The sequence below is a fragment of the Acanthopagrus latus genome, chromosome 17 (genome assembly GCF_904848185.1).
Source record: "Acanthopagrus latus isolate v.2019 chromosome 17, fAcaLat1.1, whole genome shotgun sequence".
Taxonomy (NCBI): Eukaryota; Metazoa; Chordata; class Actinopteri; order Spariformes; family Sparidae; genus Acanthopagrus; species Acanthopagrus latus.
In genome coordinates, this window is record NC_051055.1 from 21,910,996 (window position 1) to 21,926,785 (window position 15,790).

The following is a 15,790-nucleotide window of genomic DNA, read 5'->3' on the forward strand; positions in this document are numbered from 1 at the left end:
CAGTAAACTTGACTAATTTGTTTATTTACATTACACCAATGGTAAGCAATTTGCTTTTCAGTGTCGGCTCTCCTCGTTTCTTCTTTTGTGTTTATTCAGTCTGTGACAGGCAGGACCGGCAAAAAACAGAGGGAAACTTGTGTTGAATTGAATATTTAAGACTTTATTGACTCAGATGGAACAGCTGCACATTTACAACAATACTATTGTTTGAATGACAGAAGAAAGGCAGCCGAGTGAGATGGTGATCACAGGATCGGACTTAATAGCTGGCCATGGTGGTCTTCAGCCAGTCGGTGAAGATGCAGACCTAAAAACGACAAAAGAGACCAGTGTCAGGGCAGCAAATAAGCATTGCATTGCAGTACAGGCTGAAAGAATAAACTGGATACAACACGTGATTTAATATCGTCTATGTATGGTTACCTTGGCGTAGACACCAGGGTGGTCCCTCTCAGCACATCCGTAGCCCCAGGACACAACACCCTGCAGCTGACTGTTGCACACGACGGGGCCACCAGAGTCACCCTGAGAACAGAGACAGTAGAGCATGTTAAATAAAACTTAATACATAACAGAGCCATTTTATACCAGGCATTTACTTTGAAATACACACCTGGCAAGAGTCCTTGCCTCCCTCCAGGTATCCAGCGCAGAACATGGCATCAGTGATCATGCCGGGGTAGGAGTTCTCACAGTCCCTGGTAGACAGGATGGGGATCTCCAGGCACTGCAGCTGGTCGCCGCTAACAGCTGGAGGTCAAGAGAAACAAGGAGATTCAACTGGAGCTGCACTTCAGTAAAACATAGATGTGGAGAGCACAGTGCAGGAGTTACTACTCACAGCTCATGGTGTTGCCCCAGCCAGAGACTCTGCACATGGTGCCAGCGGGAGCACAGCTGGTGGGCAGAGCCACAGGCTGCACGTATGAGTTGAGGGTGGCGGGCCTGCTCAGCTTGATCAGCATGATGTCGTTGTCGATGTTCCAGGAGTTGTAGTTGGGGTGGCGGATGACACGGGAGGAGTCGATGAACTGCTCGGTGCCCTCGTTGCGGGTGATGTCATGCTCTCCAAGACGAACCTGAACACGGCTGGAGAGGACAGAGAGGATTAGTGGCAGCTGAGCTTCATGTTAAAAGCAAATTAATTCCAAAATGCAAAACTTTTATAATATCAAGGAGTGACATACGACTTGTAGCAGTGAGCAGCAGACACAACCCAGTTCTCGTTGACCAGGGAGCCACCACAGAAGTGGTAGCCAGAGTTCAGAGACACCTGATGGGGCTGGGAGTGGGCCTGGCACTCATAGCCTCCGACGATCTTGTCGTCATCCAGGGCAACTGGAAACACACAAGAGGCCAAACAGTCAGTAACCAAGAGAACATTATTTAAATTCAGCAATCAGAACCAATGAGTACAAAAAGAACAACGTGTCCTTACAGGCAGCTCCGATGAGCAGAACGAAGATGAGAGACCTCATGGTTGCTGAGTGATCCTGTCGATGAGGGACTCGAAGTAGACTCCCGGTTTATATGGAATCATCTGTCTCCCCCTTCCAGCATTGAACACACCCCCAAGTGCTTTTTTGATCAATCAGGATCCTGGAAAAATGATTTCTGGGTAATGGAAAAGCAAACATTTCCTTGGCAGTGAGGTGTCTGTACTGACAGACTGCATGGGTATGTTTTTCAGTATTTGTCAATGTTCTACATGAATGCTGTTATGAAGGACAGATATCAGTTATACAACTATTCAATGCATGTTAAAATTCAATGTGGAAAATGTGTACATTTGTATGAAAAGCTTGATTTACATGACATGCATTTACTGATCTGAGTGCTTCACTTAGCTCACTTATGAGGAACAAAAAACACAGTCTTTCTTGCTATCTTTGCATTAGCTTGTCTACATGGGATCATTTCCAAACTGTGATATCTCACATGGCATTTTTGCGCAGTACACTTTAGATGATTTAGATTGCATCTATATTCAGCACAGAGTTTATTTGGTAATGATTAACCTTGACATGGATGGATTTATGCTGTGAAGGCCTGGTTTGCAGCTCTGCAGATGGCCTCGTTCACAACCACAGTTGTTGAATGCGGTTTTCACAGGAAAACCAGCCCACGTGTTTCTGGATGGGGCGCCTCAAAAGATGATGATTCAGTGAAGTGACACGAGACAACAGCAAGGCACAAAATCGCTTGATCGCAAAATTACTGTATGAAATCATCCGTAAGGACAGTTTTCTGTCTTAAAAAGGTTATTTGATTATGTTCCTTTCACGCTGTTTCAATAAAAAATGATATTGAAAGATTATGACAAGTACAAACTGACAACATATGAATCAAATCTAATTGAGAAAATCTACACAAATGAACTTTGAGAGATGTTATAATAGAGCTGCGGCAATTTTACATGATAATTATGCTTGACTGACATGGATATTAGATGAAGATTAACAGGAACAGGTGCGGCATTCGTTAATAGTCACCGTCTGAAGACTCAAAACACAATCAAATCAGTGTTCAGAAGGTTTTGATATTTGCCCCCCGTCATTCGTTTCTGCCCCATGTAGCTCCAGTGAGAGGGGAGGCTCACAGTGTTACATACATGTTTACGTCAACATACAAGTTTTCAACACATAACATTGTTTTGTTTGTAGGTAGCACCTGCATTACATCTGACAAATTGTTGCAGACCTGGGATTGTTATATACAACTTTAATGCGCGCGGAAATTGTGAGGGGGCGGGGGGAAAATTAATCACAATTTTCCGCACTATAGATTTTCTGAAATTCCAATGACTGTTAAATGTCATCGCCATTAAACAGATCAGCAAACAGTGATTAGAAGCTGAACATAAAAAAAAAATCAAACATTAAATATGTCTCTAATTGCATTAACTTCACCGTAACATATTAAGTTATAGCAATATGATAGTATCAGTGTAGTAATGTTTTCCATTTGTCTGTGAAACAACCTGCATGTGATTCTCGTGCTTTTCTCTCACTTCGGACAAATTTATTTCCCCAATACGTATTCACCCTGTTTTGTGCTGATTCATTGCTCTGTGCCATCGTCTTTTCCCTGTTGTCTTTTTATTTCACCGCCTTCTGTTTTTTTTGTTTTTTTTGTTTTATTTTTTTTTAAATTACACAAATATGCTATTAAATGTTGTTGTTGCAAAGTGCTTTCTACTGATGAATATGCACAAATCACACGGGTATTAGTGGAAGATGAACACAAACAGGTGCGTGATTTCATCAATAATTACAGTCTGAACATTCAAAATCCACACAGTGTTTAGAAGGATTTATAATCCACTGCAGCACTTTTCTTCATGAACAGTCAGAGAACATGGTTGTGACATTTTCAAATTTTCATCGATGTTCTTAAATGACAGTGTTTTTATTTAAATGCACAACGTTCGACTGTTTTAGCTGCGCTCTGTAGTTTTAGTCGAGACATTTTAATCAGAATAGAATTAAATTCAATCAATTAAATATATTGTCAAACAGCGATTAGAAGTTGAACGTAGGAACTAAGATTAAGAAGTTAATTACTTTCACTGTGAGTTAAGTCAGTCTTTACGTTGCACTCAGTAGTTTTATGTACTCTACTGATCAAGTGACTCAGCATTGCGTAAAGGCATCATGTGAATAATCCAGCTGTTTCTGCCATACAATGTTGAATCCTATTGGATCACAGGCCTGTGACTCCCTGACTTACAGATCAATCAACTGAAATGAACCATCTGGTGGTTGGTACAGTGATATCGTTTTTCACACTTTTATTTTGAGTGGCAATGATTGAACCAATCCTGCAGCTTGGAGTGGAACTGACAGGGTCACACACTGCAGCCATGAGGTCTTTGTTCTGCTCATTGTTGTTTGTAGAGCATGTTGCCTTTCATTCACGATTGTGCATCTATTATAGGCCACTGCAATCTGGTTTTATTCACCACTGAAGATAAGGTTAAAGAGGTCAAAACTCCAGCAACGCTTATGGAGTGTCCGTTCATTCCATCCACTGTCAATGACTTCTTGGAACCGGAGAGCTGGAGCTGATCCCAGCTGACATTCCGAGCAGCGGGTACGCCCTGGACAAGCTGTCAGTTCATCACAACTTAGATAGAACAACTTTAATGTGAGACCAACTTGCTGTGGCATCATCAGGGTCGTCCTGGATGAGGCCCGTGACCCCAGATGAAGGCCACATTGATACTTTTACTCAAGTACATAATCTGAGTACCTCCTCTAGCACTGCTTTCTAGCTATTTATTGAAAAGTGCATTTATAAAAGATGTTGTAAAGATTATCTTGTGTTTCTCAAAGGCAGCCTGACCACCTCATGACCTGATATGATCCTAGTTTTCAGGTAAACAGGTGCTGAGAAACGCACAGCTGAGCGATACTGTGTCCACACACCTCTAGATATAGAAGAATGTGAGCAGAGAAACACTTTCAACCTGGTGGTGGAATCAAACTTTTACCAAAACAAAGGGTTAGATACATGAAAAGTAACAGTAAGTACTTATTGTGAAAGACACCTCCCTTGCAGGCTGTTTAATTATTCATGTAGTTGTACAAGGATGAGTTGGACAAAGTGGTGATAAGGTAAACTGTGCTTAATAGCAATAAATCATATTTTAGAGGTTGTAATTTATTTTGCATCTAAACCATAATTCAGCTGAGTGACAGCAGCCGACAGATACATGAATTCAGATAAAAACAATGTTTCTGTTTGAAATGAAGCTGATTGATATGAAGTAATACAGAGAATATTAAGATGTCCATCCTCTCTGTCATCATGCAAGTCGAGACAAAAGTCACTCCTCATGTTAATTAACTATTAATTGGGCTGTGAGTGTTAATCTAATGAGACATGTGTGGCTTTTAAGAGAGATGTAGTAATGATGTAGTATAACAAACAAAGTGACAATAAAACAAAAAAGAGTTTAATTGTTTATATAGTATGGATCACATCATTATTAGTGAACATTATAAACACATGATCCAGGAACCAATAAGATACATATTTATACTTTCCTTTGATTTTCCAAACATTTCTGACAAGAAAACCATCATTACTTCTACAATTAAGATTTTTTTTTTCTCTAATTCTGGAAATGAATAACCTAATCCCAGCATCCAGATACAGAGATTGGTTTCTCATTGACCAATGAGAACGAGCGGAGAGCAGGGCAGCTCTCCTGACTGTGGATATAAACCAGGGCTCCAGGTGAAGTCCTGTCATTGACAGGATCACTCTGCAACCATGAGGTGTCTCGTCTTCGTTCTGCTCGTCGGAGCTGCCTGTGAGTGTGAAGATCTTCTCCAGCAGATCTTTTCTGCTGACAGTCTGTCTGCCTTGATCCCAGAACTTTGTCCAGATTAACCAAAGAATCTTCCTAATATGAGGGTTTGAATCTGAGAATGGCTGATTGATCTCTAACGATCTTCAGTATTGAATGAAGACTTTGGGGCTTCACTAAGGACATTCTGCATTCAAAGTAATATCTGTTTTGAAAGTAGAAGGTACTTTAAGCAAACTACTAACTTGTTGCTGTCATGTGTGTTTCCAGTTGCCCTGGATGACGACAAGATCGTCGGAGGCTATGAGTGCCGGGCCCACTCCCAGCCCCATCAGGTGTCTCTGAACTCTGGCTACCACTTCTGTGGTGGCTCCCTGGTCAACGAGAACTGGGTTGTGTCTGCTGCTCACTGCTACAAGTCGTATGTCACTCTTTGTATAATAAAAACAAAGTTTTGCATTTTGGGATTCATTTGCCTTCAACCACCGTCATGAAGCTCAGCTGCCACTAATCCTCTCTGTCCTCTGCAGCCGTGTTCAGGTTCGTCTTGGAGAGCATGACATCTACCTCAACGAGGGCACTGAGCAGTTCATCGACTCCTCCCGTGTCATCCGCCACCCCAACTACAACTCCTGGAACATCGACAATGACATCATGCTGATCAAGCTGAGCAGGCCCGCCACCCTCAACTCATATGTGCAGCCTGTGGCTCTGCCCACCAGCTGTGCTCCCGCTGGCACCATGTGCAGAGTCTCTGGCTGGGGCAACACCATGAGCTGTGAGTAGTAACTCCTGCACTGTGCTCTCCACATCTATGTTTTACTGAAGAGCAGCTCCTGTTGAATCTCTTTGTTTCTCTTGACCTCCAGCTGTTAGCGGCGACCAGCTGCAGTGCCTGGAGATCCCCATCCTGTCTACCAGGGACTGTGAGAACTCCTACCCTGGCATGATCACTGATGCCATGTTCTGCGCTGGATACCTGGAGGGAGGCAAGGACTCTTGCCAGGTGTGTATTTCAGAGTTTATGCCTAGGATGTAACGACCCTGTCATGTATGAAGTTTTATTTAACACACACTACTGTCTCTTTTCTCAGGGTGACTCTGGTGGCCCCGTTGTGTGCAACAGTCAGCTGCAGGGTGTTGTGTCCTGGGGCTATGGATGTGCTGAGAGGGACCACCCTGGTGTCTACGCCAAGGTGAACCTAAAAACTACATTAAATCAACATGCTGTGATTAGTTTATTCTGTCAGCCTGTACAGGAATGCTATGTTTATTTACTGTTCTGACACTGGTCTTTTTCATCTTAGGTCTGCATCTTCACCGACTGGCTGCAGACCACCATGGCCAGCTATTAAGTCTGATCCAAATGACAAGTCCAGTGAAGCAGCACAACATCATTTGCTGTTCATGTTTCATATTTTGTATTGGACTATACATATATAAAAATAAACAATTAAAAGCACGTTATTTGTGTCTCCTTTATGTGAAATCATCCAGATTGATTTTGGAGTTTAGTCCTTCAGTATGACCAACTTCCCTTGTGCATTATGTTACACCAAGTATGAAGGTTTGGCTGTGAAAGTTATAAGTCTATTGAATTCACATTCATGTGTTTCTTCCATTATGAATACCCAACAACAATGACATAACAATTAACCAAATTCAGTAGATATTTTTGTTTTGATCTAAAGGTACAATATGTAAGAACTGGCCATGTGTAAAATTCAAAACAGAGGGCAGCATATCAGCAGAGTAACCGTAGCTAGTTAGCTCAGCTAGCCGCTCAGCTGGGAGCTCAGAGCACCGGGGGAGTGTTGGTGTTTAATTTCGTACTATCACCTCTTGACGTACTTAAAGGGATATTCCGGTGTAAGTTTAATTCATGGTCCTGAACACAACTCACCACTCTCCTGCCGCAGCTTCCTGTTGTGGGTAAGTCCCTGCGAGTCGTAATCGACTTGCAGGGCTTCCCCACTTTACAATAGCAATCTGGCTAAGCTAGCTGCTGTTTGATGCCTCGAACTATGTGCTGAGACCCTATTTGTACTATTGCTGAAGTTTGGTGCTGTTCTGAGCATTATTTGTGGCTTTTTGATGGTGGTTTCTTGTTGGAGGTGTATATTGCAATGTGTTGTTATCGTTTGGTCATTTCTGAGGTTGCTAAAACTACTTAAGCTGGCGGTCTGCAAGCTTGATGTCTCGAGGGGGGGTCTTACTCGGTGTCACGTGTTTTAGACCATGGATTAAACTTACATCAGAATATCCCTTTATTGGCACGGGGCTAGCTGGTTAGCATGCTAACTTCAGTAGAATTCTCTGCAACATTAATTTTTTCACAGTCTACTTTATGTTTTGAATGCTTAAAGCTAAAATTGTTACATACCAGAGCTGACAACGTAGTCACTCACACACGCACGCACGCACACACGCACACACAGACACACCCACATAACACTACCATCAGGAACCTATATACACACATAAGGATTGATTAACTAACAGGTGAATATAGGTAAACACTGAAAAACTGCGAGAAATCACAGGATGAAATGAATAGCAACACATGACACAGGACTTTAAAATAGAAGAGCAAATAACAAACCATGAACTTAAACTATGACACAACCTTGCAACCTGAGAGGAGTAACATAGCTACTTGTATGACTTTTGTCCATCTTCACAGAAACAAGGGTAATCATCTCAAAATTGCCATATTTCAAATAAGTCATCAGAATCAAGTTTATTCAGTTTCCAAGTAATTGTTGACAATGTATCTCTTTATCTATTTATACACTTAAGGGACATATTTGTAAGAAAATCTGACTGTTTGGGATGACGGCCTGTTCTAAAATCCCAGAGCACCAGTTTTTAGACGAGTTGGGAAGGAATGAACTTTAAAAATGTAATCTGGTCTAATTTAAGTTAGTTATAGCACACAATCCATTACCTCTCACACTTTTTAAGCCTTGTTTGGTGCTTTTTAAATAATGTTATTATTATTATTGTGTAACATTTCATATCCACAATAGTATTTCATCACTAATTTGAATAATTTGGTATTTTTTTAACCTTCTTTGTTTGAATGGATTTATAATGCAGCTCCTGTGAAAGGACCTGTGTACTTCTACATTATGCAGCCATAGAAGCCTCCCAACTCATTAGAGGAGAAATGTCTGCTGTGGATGTTGCCAATTAATAATTCAAATTCATACCCTCGCCTTTTGAATCATGAATATATTAATTAGAAATGGATATGCAAAACGATTTTTAAATGGGACTTTACATTTTATATTTTGTCGTCCATTTACTAATCTGTCTCCCTGTCAGATTCCATTCCATCATCTCCTTTTTTTGCAGCTAGTCCCACTGTGATAATGATGAATTCCTGGACGGGGCAGCAGGTGCATTGCAATCTCCTCTGTCTGTGGAAAACAGATGGGAGATATTTCTGTGCAACTGTCCATCGATTGATTTCGGGCGGTCTATTTCTCCCTGCAAATGTGTCAGACATGTGCCGTCATGTTCGGCGTAGCTGACAGCTGATGGCTGATTTTCAACACCTCGACTGACCTTTCATGGACAAGAAAACAAGGCAATTATGGCGAGCATGACATTTCTTTTCTTTTCGAAGACTAAAGGTAATTGCAGTGTTTTTTCGAGCGTCATAACTTTTTACCTGAATGGTGATGGTGGTCTGAGATGGCGTTTTTCTTTTTGTCCTGACAGAATGATGCTTTCAAATGATCAATTGAAAGCGTGCAACTTTGAGTGTGTGTTGTATCAGTTTCCCCCCCTTTTTTCTGCTGAGCCTTGAGAAACTTAAAGAGCTTTTTTTTTTTTTTTAATCTATTCTAACACACTTATGAAACCTCACAGAATTGAAGCAGCATTACAGCATGTAGAAAATTGGGAAAGTCGATTTTTCTGCGATTTGGCACCACCCACAGTTTTTGAATGCGACAATCAATCAATCAATCAATCAATCAATCAATCAATCATCTCACACTGGATATTGCTCTAAAAAAAGTAAACAGTGATGTTGACTGATTTAAATGTTTCTTTTGTTTGGACCAAACTGTGATGATGACGGAGTATCGCGGGTTTAGTTGACCCCAAACAGCATCAGCCTCCTAAAATGTGGATTTTAGTTAATACCTTACAGGCATGAGCACACTTGTGTTCATATCCACAAGCTAAATCCGATTTTTTAAATTAATTTATTTTTAAAACATCTTCATCACTTCAGACTTGATGTTGGCAAACAGTCAAATGGCTTCACTGAAAAACACTGTGATGGAAAAAAATGATGAAACATTGTGTTCGAAGCTTCAAGAAAAACAGTTGCTCTTTTCTTTGAATTTTTGCCTCAAGGGGTTTCGTCAAAGGATTTGTGGCTGAGTTTCTCACTCCTGAATGGAATTCATTCTACAAATTTCAATGGAAGTTGAACTCCTTTTCAGATTCTTGTACCATACTGACGTTGATAAATGGGCTGCTGCAACATCTGTGCCCTTCCCTTCCATGTGCATAAAGCTTTCTGCACTCCGGAGACAGAAAATCAAAATGAGGCCAATGTTCATGTACTCAGAGAAAACTAAAGGAATGACAAAACCTCCGGATGTTCTTGTTGAACTGAATGCTAAATGCTATTCACTTGTTATAAAAGATCAAAGCAGCAGTTTGTGTTAGTGCATACGTCTCATTTTGATTAAAAAAATCGTATGGTGGGTCGAAGAATAAAAGCTCATTCTCATACTGACACTGCCTGTAATTGTTTTAGAACAAATGTCACCACTGACTCGAAATCAAAATATTCAGAAAAGTTGTACAGTTGCCTGAAGACGTCCGCACAGGGAGCGGTTGCAGCTCTGCAGTATTGTCAACAATAACAAACACACTGATGCATCACAAAATTTGTTTGATTTTATTGATTCTGCCCTGACTAGAAACATCTCACAACTCCTTTCCTCTCTCTTTTCCGCTGTTTCTCCTTGTGGCTTTCTCTCAGGCACCCTCCCACTGCATTTCTTTCTGACACCACCCACCACCACCACCTCTCATCTTCAATCTCTCTCCAGTTTCCCCTCTCTCATGTAGTGCTGTGATGGGAGATCACAGCCTAGCTGTATCTGGCAAGAATATCTTGAATCCAAGGCATCAGAGCGCAGACTTTGGTGTAAACGCCTGGTTGGTCTGGCTGAGCGCAACCATAGCCCCAAGAGACAATACCCTGCAGGACTCCGTTGCACACCAGAGGACCGCCGGAGTCACCCTGAGCAGAGCAAAAAGGAAAAACAGTTTAGTCAGTGCATTATTTCATCATGTTCATTTTTTTTTCCTTTTTACATGTAAACAAACCACCAAGCCGTATTCTATCTTCTGTGTGACTGTGTGGAAATACCTGACAGGCGTCCTTGCCTCCCTCCTTGTATCCAGCGCACACCATGCGGTCGGTGATCAAGCCGGGGTAGGAGCGATTGCAGTCCTCAGATGAGATGATGGGGACCTCCACACACCGAAGTTCGAAGGGGTTGAACACTGCAGAAAAAAGACCACAAGAGTACTTTCATCTAGACATGTGTGTCCATTTTCAAGTAAGTCAGACCTACTGGTGCTTACTGTATTTCAGATAAAGTGATACACCACTATAAATTTTTAAAGTTGACTTGACTTAAAAAACGTCAGGAAACCAATAACCAGTGAAGCACACTGTTACATTTTAGTTGTATGAGATAAAAAGTTTTAACAACTTCAATTTATGAATCTTCTTGGTCATTTTGAGGGCTTATTTAGTTGTGTATGTGACTAATAAATAACTTTGTCACCTTCTTCAGCTGATCTTATCACAACAGCATAAACACTCTGTTGTCATCAGCAAAATGTTTGAATGTCTCTTTAAGGTCACCTGACCTGAATCAGAGTAGATGTTTCCCCATCCGGACACCATGCACATTTCACCAGGTGTGGCGCACTCTGTGGGCAGCTTGACGGGTCTGACCCAGTCATTCACAGTGGCGGGGTGCGCCATCTTCATCAGCATGATGTCGTAGTCCATGGTCTGGTAGTCGTAAAGCTCATGCCAGTAGATGGCGTCCACTGACATGTACTGCTCCGTGTTCTCGTGCATCCAGATGTGGTGGTCACCCAAGATGACCATCAGAGAATAGGGGCTGAAATAGGGGCAAAGAAAGAGAATGATCAGGATTCTCTTAAAGGTGATATGAATAATATGAATGCATTAATACAAACTTTTGCCAGCAGTGGGCAGCGGAGACGATCCACTGGTCATTGATGAGGGAGCCGCCGCAGAAGTGGTAGCCGATATTGATCGACACCTGCCAGGGTTGTGAGTTGTGTGTGCACTCGTAGCCACCCACAATCCTGTCGTCCGTAGGCGCTGCAGCTGTGGCGGTAAGAAAATACAGAAATCATCATATTTATCACAGTTATTTCTTGTTTTTTTTTTTTTTATTTCTTACTACCCTAAAACCATAACCATTTACATGCACATGTGCTTTACCTGCAGCACCCAGGAGTGCGAGAACAATCAGACCAATCATCATCGTGGCTGACACAAGCCTTCCTGCGACCAGACTGGACGAGAATAACCCATCAATCCCTGCATTTATACCTTTTACTCCGTGTCCTCCCATGTACCGCCGCCCCCACCTCAAACCTCCACACCACCACACCTCCACCCATTTCTACCCACCCACTCCTCCTGTCCACTCCTCCCTGATAAACATCCTTATCTTCTTGTGTGCCACTTTCATCCTTTTGGTTAATAAGTGAGCCACATCTTACGTGTTTTTTTTCCTTGGAGAGTTACGTGTATACTCTATTCATTTTGTAGATTTTCTGTAGCTAAATAAATGTGCCTGTTGATACATGCGTACCCCTCTTCTCAGCAGACACCACAGTAAATTATTGGAACCAGCCATACAAGTTTTATACAATAGGATAAAATGAGTTTCATTTTATTTGAAGGAGTTTTTCTTTTTCCAAATCCATGTTCTTATGACAAGTTATATGAGATATGCAGTGCAGACAGTAAAGCCCCTTGAGGGAACTGTGATTTGTGATACTGGGCTGCATAAATAAAACGGACTTGACTTGAAGCTGCACTCATTAAAGCTCAACAGCTATTGATTGCTATCTGACACAGAAAAAGCCCACACAGCATGTTGTTTCAGCGTTCTGCTTCCGAGACCACAGATGATTTCTTTCTCACCTCTCTTGGCATTTTATCAAGGACACCCAAAAGCAGAGCTGTAACAACATTTCCCTATTTTATTTATTCCTTTAACCCAAGCTATGTTTCATAAAATATCTGCCAAATCAAGTCTCTTTCTTGAAAAACAAGAATGTATTGCTGCAGTTTTCTTCTTTTCTAAACCCTTTTAAAAAAAATTCTGGACCAAGCCGAAGAGATGGTTGATTTTGTATATTGTAGCTTGCCAACAATGAGTGACCCATGAGAGAACCTTAAACAGGTGCTGTATGTGTGTGGAGACCTTGGCCAACGTTTCTTTAAGGGGTGCACAGATGACATAATCACAGGTGCAGTGGCACAGTGGGGCAGAAGTGGCCAAACATGAAAACAGGAGTGTGATAAGAGAGCAGATTTGGGTCGACACTTAATTCCGAGGGGAAGGAACAGAGTGTGAGGAGGACACAGATGGGGTCAACGGAAAGAGGGAGGAGTGGAGGAGGGGGGATCGGGCCGGGCACAGTGTGGCTGGTAGGATATAAATATGTGCCGAGGTGAGTCCAGGTGTCTTCTGATCAATCACTTGACACCATGAGACTGCTGGCTCTGCTGCTGATGATCGGAGCTGCTGGTAAAGACACAGATATAGACAAGGATACAAGCACACACACATTCTTAGACATATAAGAGAACAGCTGTCTATGTGAACTGTGATGTGATGGAAGGTTGTGCTTGAAGATAACTCTGAAACACAAACTGTACTTTTTCTGTTGCCCTCAATCTCTTTTTCTGTGTGTGTGTGTGTGTGTGTGTGTAACAGCGGCAGTTCCCCGCTATGATGGCAAGATCATTGGCGGGTACGAGTGTTCGCCTCACACTCGTCCATACATGGCCTCCCTCAACTACGGTTACCACTTCTGTGGTGGGGTGCTCATCAACGAGCAGTGGGTGCTCTCCGTTGCCCACTGTTGGTACAAGTAAGTGTGCACTGATGGAGAAAAAATTGCTTTCAAACATCACACGCGTCGTCCGTTCTGTTTCTTTTACCACTTGTCTTGTTTGATTGTTGCATTTTTTTTCCCTTTGAGACAAAAAAATGAATACAAATAACATCTGTAGGTGGAAGACTAAAAGCTTTTCAATCTCATACCATATGTTGAGGACATCTGTTGAATCTCAAAATAAGATAAAGAGAATTTAAATAACAATGAGAGATTAAGACAAGAATTAAAAGAAATAGAAAATGTTCTGCCTCCACATTCTTCAAGCATGTTTCTCCTTCTTTCTCAGCCCCTATGCCATGCAGATCATCCTGGGAGACCACGATCTGCGAGTGTACGAGGGTACCGAGCAGCTCCTGAAGACCGAAAACATCATCTGGCATCCTCAGTGAGTGAAAAAAAAAAAAAAAATGGATCCCATCTGATGACATCGCAACTTCACGATCGTCTGATTGGTTCATTCAATGCAAAGAAAACAGCTATGTTGTAGAACTTATTTTATATTTCTCTGTGTGCAGGTATGACTACCAGACTCTGGACTACGACATAATGCTGATCAAGCTCTACCACCCAGTGGAGGTGACCGATGCAGTCGCACCAATCCCCTTGCCCACAGGTTGCCCAATGGGCGGGCTCCCCTGCTCTGTGTCTGGCTGGGGTAACACCGCCCCTGATGGCGAGGGTGGGTTTGCCTTCTAATTACTTGTGTCAGAGTCCAAGCTGGGTAGGGAGAGGGCGGTGGTGGCAGCATGCATAGCTGTCTGGCAGTGTGGACTTATATTTAGGCTTCCACTGGGGGGCGTCAAAGTCAACCAGTGTTGAAGTGTGTATTCATTATCTAAAAAGACACAAATCCAGTTACTCCAAACGAGACAAAAAGCATAAAAAAAAGTAAGGAAAAATATTCAAAGGGCTTTATCATAGTGGCTAAATCATTATAAGGCTCGTCAATACAAAATCCAAAAATGTTTAGACCACTGAGTCTTGATCAGGACTTTAAGAGTTAAGAAAACAAACATTAACGATTAAGCCACTATAATTGAGGCTTTTCAATATTAACTTCTGGATTTTGACAGATCCAGCCTGCTGTGGTCCTGCTTGATGTCAACTGATAGAAATGTCATTATTACTCATGATTCCATTTTTCTTATTCTTATTGATCATATTTCTATTCGAGTAGTTTCTTATAGCTGCCGATATTATTGACATTAGTTACAATATTATTATCATAGCTGTTGGTATTACTGGTTCTGTCGTTGTTACTGTGCTTACTGTTCTCTCTTTCTGTCTCTCTCTCTCTCCCACTAAACACACCCGGTCAAAGCAGATGGCTTCACGTCTCGAGTCTGAACGTAGTCTATAGTCTAGACCCCCTCTAAATGGAAAGCAACCTTTTGTCTTTTTAAAAGGTCAGCAGGAAGTAACAAATAGGCTTAGAGCTGAGAGCTGAGAGCCACAGGCGGGCTGGAGAAGTGCGAAACTGTTGAGAAACGGTCTATCCTGAGATTGCTTTTTCATGGGATTTGTCGACACCAAACGCACAATAATATCTAATACTGATGGCCTTATCCTCTGATATCATTTCTCTACTCACCAAAGATGACTCAGAGGCTCCTCTCACTATCCCTGTTCTGCCTGTTTCAGATCCGTACATGCCCGTCAAACTGCAGTGTTTGGACGCACCTGCAATAGACGACGCTGCCTGTGAGAAAGCCTATCCTGGCATGATCACACGCAGGATGTTCTGTGCCGGACACTTGGATGGAGGCAAAGATGCGTGCAATGTGAGTTTGACAGTAAAAGCTTCCTCAGACAGCTGTGCATATATGAAAGAAGTCATCTGTGCCTGCTAATCCTACCCCGTCACACTCTGCGTTCTTCTTTTTACCAGGGTGACTCTGGAAGCCCCCTGGTGTGTCTTGGAGAGGTCTACGGCTTGGTGTCATGGGGTCAGGGATGCGCCCAGCCGAACTATCCAGGAGTCTACGTCAAAGTGTGCGAGTTCCTTTACTGGATACAAGACGTCTTTGCAGCCAACCCTTGAAGAAATTAATTTTCCATTTCTTCACTCTGCCCCCCAACATGTTCCCCTCTCTATTCTCTGCCCTAAATGACAACTCATTCCTGTTTTCTCTTACAGCCCTAACAGCTACTATTTCTCTGGTGCCTTGTCTCCTTTGACGTTTCCCCTCTCAGGCTCAACACACCAAAATGTAGAAAACGAAATAAAACTTGGTATATATTCACTTTTCATTTGTCTGG

General features: G+C 42.2%; 3 protein-coding genes across 3 annotated transcripts; 1 reads left to right on the forward strand and 2 right to left on the reverse strand.

Annotated features, from left to right (window-relative positions):
• Positions 1-142: 142 nt before the first annotated feature.
• Positions 143-1,586, reverse strand: LOC119005458 (trypsin-1-like). Its single transcript, XM_037073072.1, has 6 exons — positions 1,442-1,586; positions 1,191-1,341; positions 845-1,092; positions 617-753; positions 427-528; positions 143-310 (listed from the first exon to the last, which is right to left on the reverse strand). The coding sequence occupies exons 1-6, from the start codon at positions 1,479-1,481 to the stop codon at positions 263-265; spliced, it is 726 nt and encodes a 241-aa protein (XP_036928967.1). The 5' UTR covers positions 1,482-1,586; the 3' UTR covers positions 143-262.
• Positions 1,587-5,264: 3,678 nt separating this feature from the next.
• Positions 5,265-15,779, forward strand: LOC119005717 (trypsin-like). The gene is made up of 12 exons (XM_037073587.1): positions 5,265-5,320; positions 5,588-5,738; positions 5,848-6,095; positions 6,187-6,323; positions 6,412-6,513; positions 6,625-6,669; positions 13,092-13,158; positions 13,348-13,504; positions 13,818-13,916; positions 14,047-14,210; positions 15,173-15,312; positions 15,420-15,779. Exons 1-12 carry the CDS (start codon positions 5,281-5,283, stop codon positions 15,570-15,572), a joined length of 1,503 nt encoding a protein of 500 aa, XP_036929482.1. The 5' UTR covers positions 5,265-5,280; the 3' UTR covers positions 15,573-15,779.
• On the reverse strand, positions 10,219-11,998 carry LOC119005452 (trypsin-2-like). The gene is made up of 5 exons (XM_037073067.1): positions 11,838-11,998; positions 11,567-11,720; positions 11,228-11,487; positions 10,719-10,855; positions 10,219-10,589 (listed from the first exon to the last, which is right to left on the reverse strand). Exons 1-5 carry the CDS (start codon positions 11,968-11,970, stop codon positions 10,437-10,439), a joined length of 837 nt encoding a protein of 278 aa, XP_036928962.1. The 5' UTR covers positions 11,971-11,998; the 3' UTR covers positions 10,219-10,436.
• Positions 15,780-15,790: the final 11 nt, after the last annotated feature.

What these genes read in the sequence shown, in the direction of transcription:
- LOC119005717 (XM_037073587.1), top strand. Translation starts at nt 5,281, where the DNA reads ATGAGGTGTCTCGTCTTCGTTCTGCTCGTCGGAGCTGCCT. An exon ending in ACCCTGGTGTCTACGCCAAG is followed by an intron (nt 6,514 to 6,624) that starts GTGAACCTAAAA and finishes TTTTCATCTTAG; the next exon opens with GTCTGCATCTTCACCGACTG. An exon ending in GCTGATGATCGGAGCTGCTG is followed by an intron (nt 13,159 to 13,347) that starts GTAAAGACACAG and finishes TGTGTGTAACAG; the next exon opens with CGGCAGTTCCCCGCTATGAT.
- LOC119005458 (XM_037073072.1), bottom strand. Translation starts at nt 1,481, where the DNA reads ATGAGGTCTCTCATCTTCGTTCTGCTCATCGGAGCTGCCT. An exon ending in GCTGCTCACTGCTACAAGTC is followed by an intron (nt 1,093 to 1,190) that starts GTATGTCACTCC and finishes TGTCCTCTCCAG; the next exon opens with CCGTGTTCAGGTTCGTCTTG. An exon ending in GAGGCAAGGACTCTTGCCAG is followed by an intron (nt 529 to 616) that starts GTGTGTATTTCA and finishes CTCTGTTCTCAG; the next exon opens with GGTGACTCTGGTGGCCCCGT.
- LOC119005452 (XM_037073067.1), bottom strand. Translation starts at nt 11,970, where the DNA reads ATGGGAGGACACGGAGTAAAAGGTATAAATGCAGGGATTGATGGGTTA. An exon ending in CGCACTCCTGGGTGCTGCAG is followed by an intron (nt 11,721 to 11,837) that starts GTAAAGCACATG and finishes TTACCGCCACAG; the next exon opens with CTGCAGCGCCTACGGACGAC. An exon ending in GAGGCAAGGACGCCTGTCAG is followed by an intron (nt 10,590 to 10,718) that starts GTATTTCCACAC and finishes TGCTCTGCTCAG; the next exon opens with GGTGACTCCGGCGGTCCTCT.